General features: G+C 39.9%; 1 protein-coding gene across 6 annotated transcripts in view; it reads left to right on the top strand.

The window, feature by feature from the left end:
* Positions 1 to 14,139, top strand: part of USO1 (USO1 vesicle transport factor) — a 44,188-nt gene that overhangs the window by 16,012 nt on the left and 14,037 nt on the right. For 3 of the 6 annotated variants that reach the window (XM_067297469.1, XM_067297470.1, XM_067297465.1), the window contains 10 exons: positions 2,922 to 3,022; positions 5,161 to 5,263; positions 5,422 to 5,477; positions 6,089 to 6,209; positions 8,003 to 8,181; positions 8,971 to 9,111; positions 10,206 to 10,294; positions 11,287 to 11,441; positions 11,691 to 11,902; positions 12,575 to 12,595. In XM_067297469.1, coding sequence (XP_067153570.1) covers positions 2,922 to 3,022; positions 5,161 to 5,263; positions 5,422 to 5,477; positions 6,089 to 6,209; positions 8,003 to 8,181; positions 8,971 to 9,111; positions 10,206 to 10,294; positions 11,287 to 11,441; positions 11,691 to 11,902; positions 12,575 to 12,595 — 1,178 coding nt within the window. The remainder of the gene's footprint in view (positions 1 to 2,921; positions 3,023 to 5,160; positions 5,264 to 5,421; positions 5,478 to 6,088; positions 6,210 to 8,002; positions 8,182 to 8,970; positions 9,112 to 10,205; positions 10,295 to 11,286; positions 11,442 to 11,690; positions 11,903 to 12,574; positions 12,596 to 14,139) is intronic. The other 3 variants (XM_067297466.1, XM_067297467.1, XM_067297468.1) reach the window with 3 other exon arrangements.

Here is a 14,139-nt window from a genome sequence, read left to right on the forward strand (position 1 = left end):
TTTCTTTCATCTTGCCCCTCCTTATTTTTCTTTTTTCAGTTTAGTAGAAGAAGAAATGCTGATAGGAAAAATGAAGAGTTAAAAAGATGTGACAACTTTAATTAGGCTCTTTTATAGAAGAATCCAAAGCATTCTGAAGTAGAATCAAGCTCTTGGAATAATCAAAAGCTCTGGCAAGCTCATAAGAGGCTGTGAAAGTTTGATTCACTTTTTTTTTTTTTTTTTGTCTTGGCACCTAGAATTTGTGTAAGAACAAGGACTGGGATCGAAAGTAATCAATCCAAAATTGAAACACTACTTGGAAGTTGAGCTTGAATACAGGACAAGATGTGCAGTCACAGTTTGTGGCAAATTCCAAGTGAAATATTTTAACCTGAACCTTTATTTAAAAAAAAAAAGCGCTTTTTGTATGCAGCAAGCTACAGTGTGTACAATCAGTGTATGATTCTCAACTGAGTTGCCTCTTACTTTACAGTAGCAAGTTCATTTACCTTCAGCAACTGAACTTCTGTGGAGTTGGCTGGCTTGTGTTTTTTCTTTTCTAGCCATGTCAACTGGGACAAAAGACCTTGTAAGCCCCCTCAGCTTGAGAGTTCTGTATCAGTTTTGCCTGGATTCTGCTAGAGACTTTACATTCCCTGTGAGAACTGTTTTTGTGTGCAGTATGTCTTCCATTTTGTCACCTTTTCTTCATATTTTATAGTTCCTCTTGCTGTAAGTTTACTGCAGACCTGCTTCTCTCTCCCTCTTGAAAGCTACCTACCAAAATGTCTACTTCATGGGAGAAATATAGTTACACTACATAAGAGGAATGATAAGCTAGTGTCTGATGACTTTAAGACCAAATAAAAACCTCTTTCCTTTATTGGCAGTCCTTTAAAAAAAAAAAATAGATGTTTTAAGTTGGTGGCTGGCAGTGAATCAGCACAGCAAACAGTTGGACTTGAAAGAAGATTGGATTGGTAGAATTGAAATTGTTTTCTTGGCACCGGTGGAAGAAAATTTTTATGGTAGCGTCCTTTCATTTGTGGTTCTGCCATACCCGTAACAAGGTACAGAGTTTCAAGATTATGGGCGGTCTTTGACCCTATTTACAGCTGCTTAGTTATCAAGGGTTTGTTAGTGACTCGTTGATAAGGCTGTGAATTCTGCAGTTAAAGACAAAAATCCTCTTGTGCTTTCGGTGACCCAAATCAGACCTTTGGATTTAGCTCAGAAATTCTTTGGTTTTACCAAGTATTTCTTTTCTGCTGCAAGCTGTTCTTATGCCTATGGCTTCATCAGCTAGCATGGGATGGTGTTGAAGTGCTGAATGCACATCTGGGTTGTTTGTAGGGTACCCTGATTTAGATGATAATCACTGTCTTTGCTGCAGCTCTTAACTGAAGCCTCGGTCTGACTTTTCAATGGACTTTGGCAGGAGTAAACATAGAGTAGAGCCTGGGCAGGTCGTGACATGCTCAGTGGGACAGGAGTGGCTTTGAGGTTATGCAGAAATGAGGGAGCAAAGAAGCAAGTTGTTTGGGAGTGTGGGGAGAGGAAGCTGTGTAGGGAGAAGGGTGCGTAGCTGGAGTTGGATATGTGAGTGGATGTGTCCTGTGTGTCACTTCCCTAGTGGTTAATTTGCGTGCTTTTAGCCCTTTGATTTTTTTCTATGATGCTGTGAAAAACCTTGTGGAAACATAACCAAGCACGGTACCAACCTATTTTTCTACTCAAGGAGACACTCATTTCTTATAGGTGGTCATTGGTGTCATGTAGGACTGAATTCCTGCTGCTGTTGAGCAGGATTAAGTTTGAACTACTGCTAATCAGTTGAAAAGCTAAGGTCTCAAACCATGATGGAGTTAAACGAAATGAGTTCTCTTTCTGTCAAAAATGACAAGATCCCAACCCATCTTTGCTTTGCTGTCTCTTAGCAACAATTTTTCAGTGGACAATTCCTTGATTATCTCAACCTGTAGTACCTGAATATGATTGTTTTCCTGAAATATCTTTGTTAAAATTTTCACTCGGCCTAGAAAAATGACAGTTGTGTGTGGACGTGGTTTGTGTCCGTTCTGTTGTCCTGTGGGATGCTTTTGCATTTGTCTGTCTGTGCAACAGTGATACATGGAAGAATTGTGTAAGACCAAATTGATGCTTTACCTAAATCCCGTACAATTAAAGAAGATAACAGAATGAACACTTCATCTTATTTGTGAAATTAATTCAGATTTTAATACTGAGCGGCTTTGATGCTAATTGATTCAAAATTACTCTTGTTGATATTTAGGTCTCTTTTATATTCCTAAATGAAAATAAGTAAATGAGGTGCTTGAACCATTTAGCTTAGGTCGTTTTCATGCCCAGTGGGTTGGTAGGGAATGAAATGTACTTTGGCTTTGCAATAAGTAGTGAGTGGTCCTTATGAGGAACTTCTCTGCAAGTTCAATTCAGCTATGTGCAAACATTGAATCATGGAGGCTTTCTGCTCCTCATCTGAAAGTGAGGGTTCTCCTTTTCTCTTTCAACTCTTTAGTCACTTCAGAGCATGCTTGGTGTTATATCTGTACCAGGCAATTGGAGTGGTGAGAGCTGTGAATATGAGCATATATGAGTAATAGAAATAATATTTTTCTTGCTGTGAAAACTGGTTTGGGTTTCTGTTTGGTAGATTCTTGATTCTGTTTGTAAAATAATACAGCTCTTTGGTTAGAAATACTATCTTTATAATGTACGTTTTCTCTATCTGTTGTTTTTGGTGCACAGCTTGTGGCAGTGTTTGATTTGAAAACGAGTTAAACTTATTAACATTATAACAGTGATTCTCTAAACTTTCTTTTTGTCCTCTATGGCCCTAATTTAGTGAGAATATAACCCCCAACTAACTGAATTTTTTGTAATGGTATGTTGTAATGTATTGTTTTTGATTGTTACAGAAGAAAATCTACCAAAACAAGTTGATGACTTGGGAAGTCAGTTCACAGAGATTTTCATTAAACAGCAAGAGAATGTCACGCTCTTGCTAACCCTTGTGGAGGTGAGTAACTGCATTGCATTTGGAATACAGAAGGATATGTAGTGTTGCATGGTGAGCTCATCCTCATGGATGAAGCTATGGTTTTGCCTTTCTAGTGGAGTCTATGTCAAATATCAAGTATTCTCAGCCTCTTCAGTGTATGTGGGTTTGGAGGTGACAGTGAAGAAGGCAACCTGGATGAAGGCCATTAGTGCTACTTTTCAAGCAGGATAACATGAAAGGGGTTTTAGATATGTGGTTAGATATAGTAAAAAGTACTGTTTCACAAAGGGCAGCTCTTGTCACTCATGCTAGGATAACTTACCAGATGATCACTAAATGTGAATGAGATGGTCATGTCAGTTGAGGTACAGTTCAAGTAGGAAGGGTGACTGCTTTCTGCAAGGCTGTTTGTAATGATATCCTGATGCTTTTATCTCATCTTCCAGTGCTTTTTTCCCCACAGACTGCCTATTTACTCTTAATTGTTTGTATTTTGTTTCCAAACTGAGAATATTATTGTACTTTAAGGAAAAAGAACAACATGAATCGATTTTTTTCTTTTCCCCCATTGTCTGTCTGCAGTGAAAGGAAGCTCTTCCATTCTTCCATTTTTCCTGTCTATAACTTATGTCAGATTTTCAGCTGTATTAAATAATTGTCAGTATGCCTGAGGCTTAAATCCTTGCAGGCTGAATTTCATCCTCAACAGATGGAGAAACAGTTCAGCACACTAATTGTACTCATCAAAATTGTAAATGCTAAGTAAGATCCTAATGGTTTTCACAATGAACTAGTCATTTGCAGCAGCTGAACCAAGGTCATGAATGAATTAATTCAGTTTGTGGTTGACAGCCCTATAAAACTACATTTCAAGTAAGAAAATTTGGCTTAAAAGGTACTCCTGAGATGCATAAATGCAGTGGGTGCAGCAGGAACGTTCAGGATATAGCTGACTTGTGTATCTTTTAAGTTAGACTAGGACCTTACTCAGCAACTCGATTCTGTTTTTAACGATCCAAACCTAATGATTCAAATGTAAAATTTTTTTACTTAAAAACAGCAAGGACCTCTCCTAAATATAGGTGAAGCCTATTAGGTGGAGCTGTGTGGCTGTTGAAACTGGCTTAGTGTGCAATTGCACACAAAACTGGCATGTGATGGAATTGCACAGCATGACTGTGGAGAGCTGAAAGCATGCAATATGTTCTCTAAGTCACCTATTCTTTTTCTCTCCAGAGGTAATAGTTCAGCATTCTACTTGCTTGCAATAACATGCAGTTCAGGGTTTGCACTGTACAAAAGAGTCAATTTTGGAAAAAGCTTTATAAACTATTTGTTTGAACAAACAATCAGGAAGTTGTTTAGCTAGTGCCTCCCTGTTTATACAGCAGCTAGTGTTAAGGCTTTTTTTGGCTGCTGCCCTGAGGTGAGGTACTGAGTAAGAGCTGGTACACACTCAAAACTTTCCCTTGTGATAGGAAGAGACAGTTAAAATACACTAAGGTAGACAAATTTAGTCTTATTAGTGGCTTCAAGGTGATGCTTTAAAACTAACAGGATTAGAAGTACAGAAAGCTCTGAGGTGACTCAGTTGAGACTTGGGTCTAGTCACCAGCTGAGTTGAAGCTGACCTGTGGAGCCTACCGTTTTCTTGCGGTTGATCAAAGCCTGTCCATGGACTTGAGCTGTTGGGTTTTTATCTTGCTGATGAGACCAGTCTTTAACAGAGAAGCTGCTGTTACTGGTTGGGAATGGGAAGAAGATACAAAAGGGCTTGCTTTTTTTTTTTTTTTTTTCCTTCTTGGATTTCTGAGTAGTCAGGGTTGATCCCTGGTGGGTGGGGCTTACTGGTTTTTAGGAAGAAGAGAGAGCTAGGAAAGCTATCCCTGAGGGAAAGCAGGAAAGCAAACTCCTGGGAGTTCGTTACTGATCATAAAATAGAAAGAACCCTAGAACAGGATAGTGTTTTGACTTGCTGTTCATATGCTGTAATAGGATGAGCAAGAAAATAAATTGTCCTGCAGGCATTAAGATCCCTTACCTGTTTGCTCTCTATTCTTTAACTTATATCTAGAGGAGGAAGTTGAATACTGAGGAGTTTGTTACTTAATGTACTTATTGTACTTAATGTACTTGGTTACTCTCCATCTTTGCAGGAATTTGATTTCCATGTTCGCTGGCCTGGAGTGAAACTACTTACATCTCTTCTAAAGCAGCAAGGACCTCAGGTGCAACAGATCATTCTTGTCAGCCCTATGGGTAAGTGATTCAGCTTATTGCTGATGAACTTGAAATGGGAAGCTCAACAAAAAAACATTGCAGAAGTTGAGAGGAGTCTTTAGCAAGGTGTCCTAATAACTTCTAGTGTGAAAAAAACCCTGCTTTTGTGCTGATTTTTAGTTACATGTTTCTTGCAGGTGTTTCAAGACTCATGGATTTACTAGCAGACTCCAGGGAAGTTATACGAAATGATGTAAGTACAGAACAAAGGCTGTTTACCTGCTTCATAATTAGCAACTGTCAATTAAGTTGCTGAGTGCTTGTGCAAAATTTGGATGAAGCTAAGTGAATGCATGTGAAGAAAACATCAGGGTTGCTAATTGGAAATATTTCAGCCTTCAGCTGTGTTTGAAGCTGTTGTTGGGCATCTCATCACAATTAAGAGAACTACAGCAAGCTGTTATTGTGTATCTGATGCAAACATTGACCATGGTCTAGACTACTGTCACTTGATCTTTGTCGGCCTTCTGTCAGGTCCATTGCAGTTCTTCCTCTTTACTCCAAAAATCTAAATTTTCTGGTAATGCACTTCATCTGTTCTACAACAAGATTTTCTTTCTGTATAATTATTTAGTATCTTGCTCGGTAGTACTATGCTTGTCCTCTGAAGTACACCGAGGCATGCATTTTCTGTGGTTTCCATGGTGGGTTTTGTTCCATGTGCCAGATTGCAGAGCACAGAGTTATGCCCTGTGGTTCTGGCCAGTGTTGCTTATATAGCATCCTCCTGAGAGTTGCGATTTTGAAAAGCTAACGTTCTTCTAGTAAAATTAAGTTTAATTGCTTCTCCCCCCATTCCTCCAGGGAGTCTTGTTGTTACAGCAATTGACAAAAAGTAATGCAGCCATTCAGAAGATTGTTGCCTTTGAAAATGCCTTTGAGAGACTCCTGGATATCATAACAGAAGAAGGAAACAGTGATGGAGGTACAGAGAAGTATTTCAATGCTGCTTTAGTTGTGGGTGGCAGTATGCTAAAGCTAGAACTACTGAAATGCTGGCTTTAATCCAAGTGGAGTCTAAGGCTTTCAGTCTTGTGTTTCTGCAGGAACTATTAGGTGACAAGGTTTGCAAGTGATGATAGTATGTGAATGGAATGAGGTGAATGGCTAAAAGGATTGAAAAACATAGCCTGATCATAAAACATGAGCAAAAGCAGATTGAGCAAGTAGGCAGCGTTTCCTTGTTTTCTGAAATCTAGTCTTGAGATACTCCGTTAGAACATGAGTTAACTTCTCTGAGCGTGTGTGCATGTGTTGCTATGTTCCTGTCTGGCTCATGTCTGCGAACCTAGATATTTGAATGGCAGTGTCAGGTCTGCATGTGCCCCATTTGTCACTTACCAAGCGGAGCGTCTGCATTCCTCCTGCAGGATCCTCAGATGCTTTGAGTGGCTGGGTGTAACAGCTCACTGTATTGTATAGCTTCAGCTTCATTACTAACTTCATTTTTCTGGTTAGCTCCTGGCCAAATCCTCTACCTGTTCCAAAAAAAGGTTAGAAAAAGAATGAGCAGAAATGCTGCAGCACTCTTAAGTGTTTTTTTTCTGTTTTTTTTTTCCTTTTCTTTTGACACCTTGCTTCTCTCCCAGCTGAATTATTCCAGTATCTTGTCATGGAAGGATTAAGCAAATCTTAGTTTCGAAGCAGTTATTTTTAGGCAGGTGGTAATTTTAGGGGAGAAGGAAGGGGACTTGGTATGTCAGTTCCTAAGTGCTAAGAGTTCTTTGCTTTCCACCCTCCTCCACTTCCGTTCCTCTTGTCTGTGGCCCAGCTGAGGGCTGGATTACCAGCTGTGGCTCTCTTCAGCAGGAGTCAGAAGGGAATGTGACAGCTGCTCTTTGTTCTCCCACTCCCAAGTTAGGCCCTGCCTGTGCCTAACTTTTCCTAAGCCCAAGGAATAAATCTTCATCCTTTCTATCAAAAGTCCAGGTCTGAAAGCATCCCAGCAGTATCAGGAGCGGGCCACCTTGATTCGTGTTGTCTTCTGGACAGTGCTGTCTGAGGATATTTTTTTTTTCTTAGAGTACATGGTTCTTAAGTATCTATAGTTCTTTTGCATCACAGATAATGTGAGGGTAAAAAAAAAAAAACAAACCCAACCCTGTTGAAACTGCAACGAGTTCACTGTTTAAATAGGCTTTCTGCGCAGGCTGTTTCTAAGAATTGCTTGTATTTTAATAACATCAGACAAAAAAATACCAGTAGCTTTGAAATGAGTTGACGTTTTAGCCAGCGATTAAAGATGGTGAATGCGTAATCCAGTTTGAATTGCTGCACTTGAATCCTTATGCTATTGAGGAGGAACTTCATTTTAGTTCTTAAAATACAAAGAGCTGGTAGTGTAACCTGACTCTGAAGTTGGTATTCTTCAAGGCACAAAGTGTTTGAGGCTTGCTTTGAAGTGCTGTCCATTCCTACCCAGCTAATGTACCATACAAACAGCGTGCTCTTTGCAAATACCATTTCTGTTGTAGACTTGTGGATGAACCTTAATTACAGCTTTTTTTCTAAGAAACATGCTGGATAAGCATGAATATATTTCATTTTCAGTGACCTTTGGTTGTATTTTTTTCATGCATGTGCTTCACAGCTTTCGGTCAAAATCTAATATTTTTAAGCATGAGAAACTCAGAAATTGTTTTCTGTTGTATATAGAATGTAGTAATTTCTCCATGTGTCATCTTCGGTTAATCCTTCCTTTACCTTCTGTCTCCCGAGGAATCGTAGTGGAAGACTGTCTTCTCCTACTACAAAATTTATTGAAGAATAATAATTCCAATCAGAATTTCTTTAAAGAAGGTTCATACATTCAGCGTATGAAGCCTTGGTTTGAAGTTGGAGATGACAATTGTGGTTGGTCTGCACAGAAAGTAACTAATCTTCACCTAATGCTGCAGGTAAAACACTTCTTATCTAAGTTTTAATGCCAATGTCAGCCTTTTTTCTGCTCTTGCAATGAAGAAAATGTGCGTTGTAACAGTTAACTGGGAAATTGGTGTGTTCTCTTTAGCTCAGTGTTAGCCTACGAATGTTCATGAGATACCCTGCTTTAAGCACAAACACTGTTTCAAAATTGTGACCTTGCAATGGGTAGCATATTAAATAACTTTATTTGGTGTAACTTAATATATAACAGTGATACGGGTTAAATATTTGGGTAGGGATGCTTTTTATAAAGAACCCTTGTGTATGACTTCAAGCATGGTTATGATGCCTTAACAGAGTTCCCATAGCTGTCTTCACTGTGGATGGCTTATCACCTTCCCTCTGCCCACCCCTCCAAAAAATGAAATAAGATTATTTTCCTGTTCTATAGTATTTGCTGTCTATGAGTGGAAGCTGAAGATTCATGATGAAGGTAGTCTCTCATTTTCTGAAGTGTAGCTCTGACAAATTGTGAGCCAAGTAATAAACTAGATGAGAGCCTCATTTCTCATCATGTAGTTCTGCAATGGGCTGAGATGTTTGCGGGTTCTGGAGGGGACCTCAGGTGTGAAGTTGTATTAAACTTAAAATCAAATGGTTGTAATACTAATGTGATGAAAATGCTATTCCCTTGTCTCTTAAGTTAATTTTTAAGAGCAGTTGTATTTTGTGGCTAAATTGCAAATAGATCAACTTATACTGTTCTGCAGTTTCATGAGTTCTCAAGCTTTCTTTGTGCACAAATACTGCTTTTCCTCTAGCTTGTGCGGGTTCTCGTCTCTCCCACGAATCCTCCTGGCGCTACGAGCAGCTGTCAGAAGGCTATGTTTCAGTGTGGTTTGTTACAGCAGCTCTGCACAATCCTAATGGCAACTGGAGTTCCAGCTGACATCCTGACAGAAGTAAGAGGGAGCAAGTACAAGTAGGGATGGGGGCAACTAAATGGGGCAATAACAAGAGTCTTCAGGGGTAGCCAGTTGCTTCAGGGACAAACTGAAATTATACTATTTGCCAAGAATGTATTTCAGATGCCAAACGTGTCACCTGCTTCCTGTGCGGGGAATACATGATGATAATACTTTGCATTATATTCTGAAGAACTGTAATATAATTCACTTTGAAACAATCAGGAAGTATTTGGATTTGCTTGTTTTTTGTTTTTTTGTTTTTTTTAATGTTGGATTTAAGTATATCCCAAAGAAGCCTAATGGATTCACTTCTTTTGGAGAGGGAGAGACTGTCAAGAAAGTCTTCTGATATTGCAGAGTTTCAGTGATGAGAGACTTCATGGTTCTGAAAAACCCAATTACCAGTTCAGGATGAAGTGTTTTTTCCCCTTGATAAAATGATGTGCTTGGCCTGAATGACTGTCTAGAGCTAGAAAAATTACTAGGCCCTGAGTAAACCAACCACTCCTGTTCGCTGCCTCATGGCAGCCTAGAGGCGAAAGAAACTTAACGAGCAGCTTTGCATTTACAGCAGGCCCAGAGCTGGTGTATGGTCAGGTGTCCAGTTGGCCCCTGGTGCCTTGTCTGACAGCGGAGCGATTTGCTGTAGACAAGGTGGAAGAGCTGATAGATCCACCTGATATAGTCCAGCAGCTTTTCTAGAAGTTACCACCACGGTTGCATTTGTCTTGAAGTGCACAAAGCCATTTGTGTTACTGCCTGGAGAATGGAGTGTTGATTGGTCCTTTTGGAGGTGGCCTCCATTTCAGTGGTGTTTTTATCTTAAGATGTTTTTCAGAGGTACCCTTCAACTTTTTTTTTCCTTGAACCTCTCTTCAGCAAGCTTCATATTAAGGCTGTTAGTTATTTGGTTTCCTTCTGAAATTACTTTCTTATCTAAATCTCTACAATGAGACTTGATATGTTTTTTTTTCAATACCAAGCTGTCAGGCTGAGTAATTGAGTGTTGTATGAATTAAATTACTGCCCACACTGAACTAACTGTTTTACTGTGTTTTTGTTTTTTTTTCTTCCTGCCATTTCTGTAGACCATTAATACTGTATCAGAGGTCATTCGAGGATGCCAGATAAATCAAGACTACTTTGCCTCTGTAAATGCACCTTCTAATCCACCAAGGTAGAGGAAGAAAAGTGTTTAACTTTGTTAGGTAATGATGTATTGGTATGGGCATTCACAGTCTAATCCAAAGGACTGTTTAACTTTGAAGTTTGGAGTTCAAGTACATAGGAACAGCTTTGAGTTCACATTGGGAATACTGGGTGTAATGTGAAGGTGTCAGGTGTGTTTCCACAGAGATGAAGTCTAGAACTGATCTCATTTAATGTTAGGTGGTATCTGCAAAATGAATGAGTGGTAGTTAGAAATAGCCATGTTAGGAAGAGCTCTTGCCATCAGAGGACTGTCTACAAAAGAATGTAGAGGCTAGGAAAATAGCCAGGAAATTTATGTTGACTCAGATTGGGGAATGGCAAGGTGATAGATATTTATCTCAAAAATTGAATGTGACTAGGGTAGAAAAAGAGCATTCTGTGTTGTAAGTCACTGATGGCATTATGAGGAATCCTGTCTAGTACTACTGGAACAAGCAGGGAGAAGCAGTGGGGACTCTGTGTGAAATGAAAATACAGCTAATGAACACTGGCTCATTGCGGTCATATAATGTAGCTGCTGTTTTCTGTTTTAATTGGAAAATTTTCTTTTTAAAATTAAAAGTTTTACTCAGTTTAAATGTTAGTAATCGCAATAGATAGAGAAGGCAAAAATCTTTTTTTCTTACTTGGAGCAAGCAATCCAAATTGTATTTTTGGGGGGAAGGGATGTTAAATACAAATTTTAGTAACTGTGTGCATTACCATACAAAAATGATCCAAGTGTGGGATTTAGATGCTTAATGTCATGATTTGTGGATGCCCTGTGCAGGTGTGAGTTTCCACTGACTTAGGGTTTTCATGTTTGCTGTGTCATCAGGTCCCAATGGTGTGCACCTTTTGCAAGTGATGCAGATGTCATTGCATCGGGTCCTGACACACTTTCCCTGCGCCAGTTGACCAGATGCCTGCAGTTTTGCAACTTTGTGCTAATGTTTTTTCTCTTTCCTTTCCAAACAGACCTGCAATTGTAGTACTTCTGATGTCCATGGTAAATGAAAGGCAGCCTTTTGTGCTGCGTTGTGCTGTTCTCTATTGTTTCCAATGCTTTTTATACAAAAACCAAAAAGGACAAGGAGAAATTGTTTCAACGCTTCTGCCATCCACTATTGACGGTACGCAAGAAGAACCTCTTTCTAGGAAGTTGTGAACTAGCCCATGTTTTTTCATGTATCATCTGAAGTCATCTGCAAAATTGTTTATATGCAGTTGGGTGCCAAGGAAGATTTGCCTTACAGTTTCTCTAAACTTGAGACACATGGCCCTCTGTTTTCTGGGTTTCACCTGTATGCTGATGTCTTACATATTTTGCAGTTTCTATAGCTTGTTTTAGTCTAATTTGTACCTCTTGGCCATTCTGGTAGCTACAGGTAATTCTGTCTCAGCTGGTCAGCTGCTCTGTGGGGGCCTCTTCTCAACGGACTCTCTCTCAAACTGGTATGCTGCTGTGGCCCTGGCCCATGCGTTACAAGAAAACGCGACTCTGAAAGAACAGCTCCTAAGAGTTCAGCTAGCAACAAGCATTGGCAACCCGCCAGTGTCTCTGTTGCAGCAGTGCACCAACATTCTCTCGCAGGTATGGCACCAACTGCCCTGTGTCTTGCTGATAAACTCTGGGTTTGCAAGAAAAATGTGCTTTGTGTAAAGGTGTTGCATAGGAAGACACTAGCATTAGCTTAACGAGAAGGAGGATTCTCTCTCCTGCTGAAATTTTTTAAGCCTTTTTTGAAAACACTTGGCACTTAAAGAAAAAACACAGTACAGCAGAAACTTTTATGTCCATCAGTGATTGCAACTTAATGTTGCTGTCCTTCTGAAGTCAGGGCCTTAAAACTGAAAGTTACTCTCTTACTCTGCCTGTCTTGCCTTTACTCATATGCATGAGATGGAAATGGACACTAATTGAAAATAATTTCGTTTCAGTCTGAAAATAAATTGTTTGTTATGGCAAGAGAATTTCACTGTGCATAACAGAGACGAAGGGAAGGTTTGGTCAGTTCGGGCAGTACAGAATGCTTTTGCAGGGCCAGTCTTAAAACCTGTATGGATCACTGCTTTTTTTGCCTTGTAAGGAGGAAACTTTTACTACTCTCAGTAGGCAGAAGATCCTGTTGATGTGAATTTGAGTCAATGAAACTGCCTGTGGTTTTTTAGTCTTAGGTGATACAAGGTGTTCAGACTTGGGGGATGTTTCTGAAATGTGTTGTTCCACTTAAAAGTTCTCAAGTAATGTGTGTGTAACTTGCAGGGTGATAAGATCGACAGACGGGTATGTATTTCTTGGCACAGCTTCGGCATTTTCTTGCCACAAGCAGGCCCTTTCCTCCTGTCTTGGGTTTTGCTTGGGGGGATTCTTTAACTGCTTTTTGATGTGTTTCCACTTACAGCTTTGTGTTGCAGTTGGGTTTGGGTTTTTTCCTAGCATAACAAACTCTTTCTGTGTCTCCAGGGTTTTCTCTGGGGTGCTCCAGGAAACTGTGGGATAAAGATCTTGGGTAGCTCGGGTGCTTTCTTTCCGGTGGGGCATATACATTCACCAGGTGTTCACCTAATTAGATGCACGTTCTTATCAGAAAAATGACACTGCTAGAAATGCTGTTTTCTCAGACTGGCCTGTAGCAATCAGCTGATACAACCTGAAGTGGGAACCTGCTGCTTATTTCCTGACTGCTAAAACAAAAACTGTGTTTAACCTGCATTCCAGCCACTTCATATGTTCTGCTTACAGCCCAAGCTCTTAGGAGCTTTAACTGTGGAGATTTTGGTTGTAAACAGCAGGGATCTCTTCACTAGCCAATGAGCCCTGAAGTGATGTTTGACTTTCAGGCCCCATTACTTAAAGTGCTGCTATGCTAGGCATCATCTGCAGCAAAACGGTTCTTAATACTGTGCTGCGGCATTGTCTGCTTCATTTGCCATATTTATCACAGTTGTGTTGAGCTGTGGGACTGGACTGTTTCCAGCTCCAGATTGTAGAACAGCCATGGAGAACTGTAATCTATTACAGCAGGAGTTATAACAGCAGGTTTGGAATCGAGCTGCGTATTAGTTTTTTAGAGAGCGTATTTTGGGCTTTGTGGAAATGAGCGGGCTGAATGTGTTAACCTGACCTCAGTATAGCATGCAAAGCTTCAGAAAGAGAGGTGTGTAACTGCTTTCAGAGGATAATTTGTGCTGTAAATTCCAAGTCACGCAAACAAATGTAGCTTTGTATTTCTGACAAGATTTTTAATGAGAGCTTGCTGATGAAAGTGTTAGTTTGGAAAAATGATGTATGCAAATATGCTGTAGCTCAAGACTGCCAGTTCAAGGGGTTATTTTTAGTGAGTAGGAACGGGCTCTCTAATAGTGCTGGGACAATAAGCGCTGGTCTTTGAAACGTAAGAGAAAAGGGGTTCCAGTGTGTTTTTGCTTTGTTTGAAGCAAGCATCTCCCTTTTTGTTCAGTTAGAGGAGAACTGACTTGATCTTTTCAGAAGTAGCAGAAAATTGGTATGACTGAGATTGTTGCACAGGCCCTTTGGTAATGTGTGTCATAGCCATTTCCTCAGTAATTATTTAGGCTGAATTTATACACTTATTTGAACTCATTCTGGTCACACCAAGTAACTGTCTCTTTGTCCTAGCAAGGTGGAAGCAGTATAGCTTAGATAGTTACTGTGAAATTAAATGTAGACTCTCAATGATTAAACCAGTGTAGCAGAAGCCTACGGCGTATGTGTAGGAATAGACCTTCTGCTCTCAGGTTTGTTAGATGTAAGGGTGAGCACAGGGAAGGGCATAGCTGCCCTTCTAGGGCAGGAGAACTGGAGGA

The sequence above is a fragment of the Apteryx mantelli genome, chromosome 5 (assembly GCF_036417845.1).
Source record: "Apteryx mantelli isolate bAptMan1 chromosome 5, bAptMan1.hap1, whole genome shotgun sequence".
NCBI classification, from domain to species: domain Eukaryota; kingdom Metazoa; phylum Chordata; class Aves; order Apterygiformes; family Apterygidae; genus Apteryx; species Apteryx mantelli.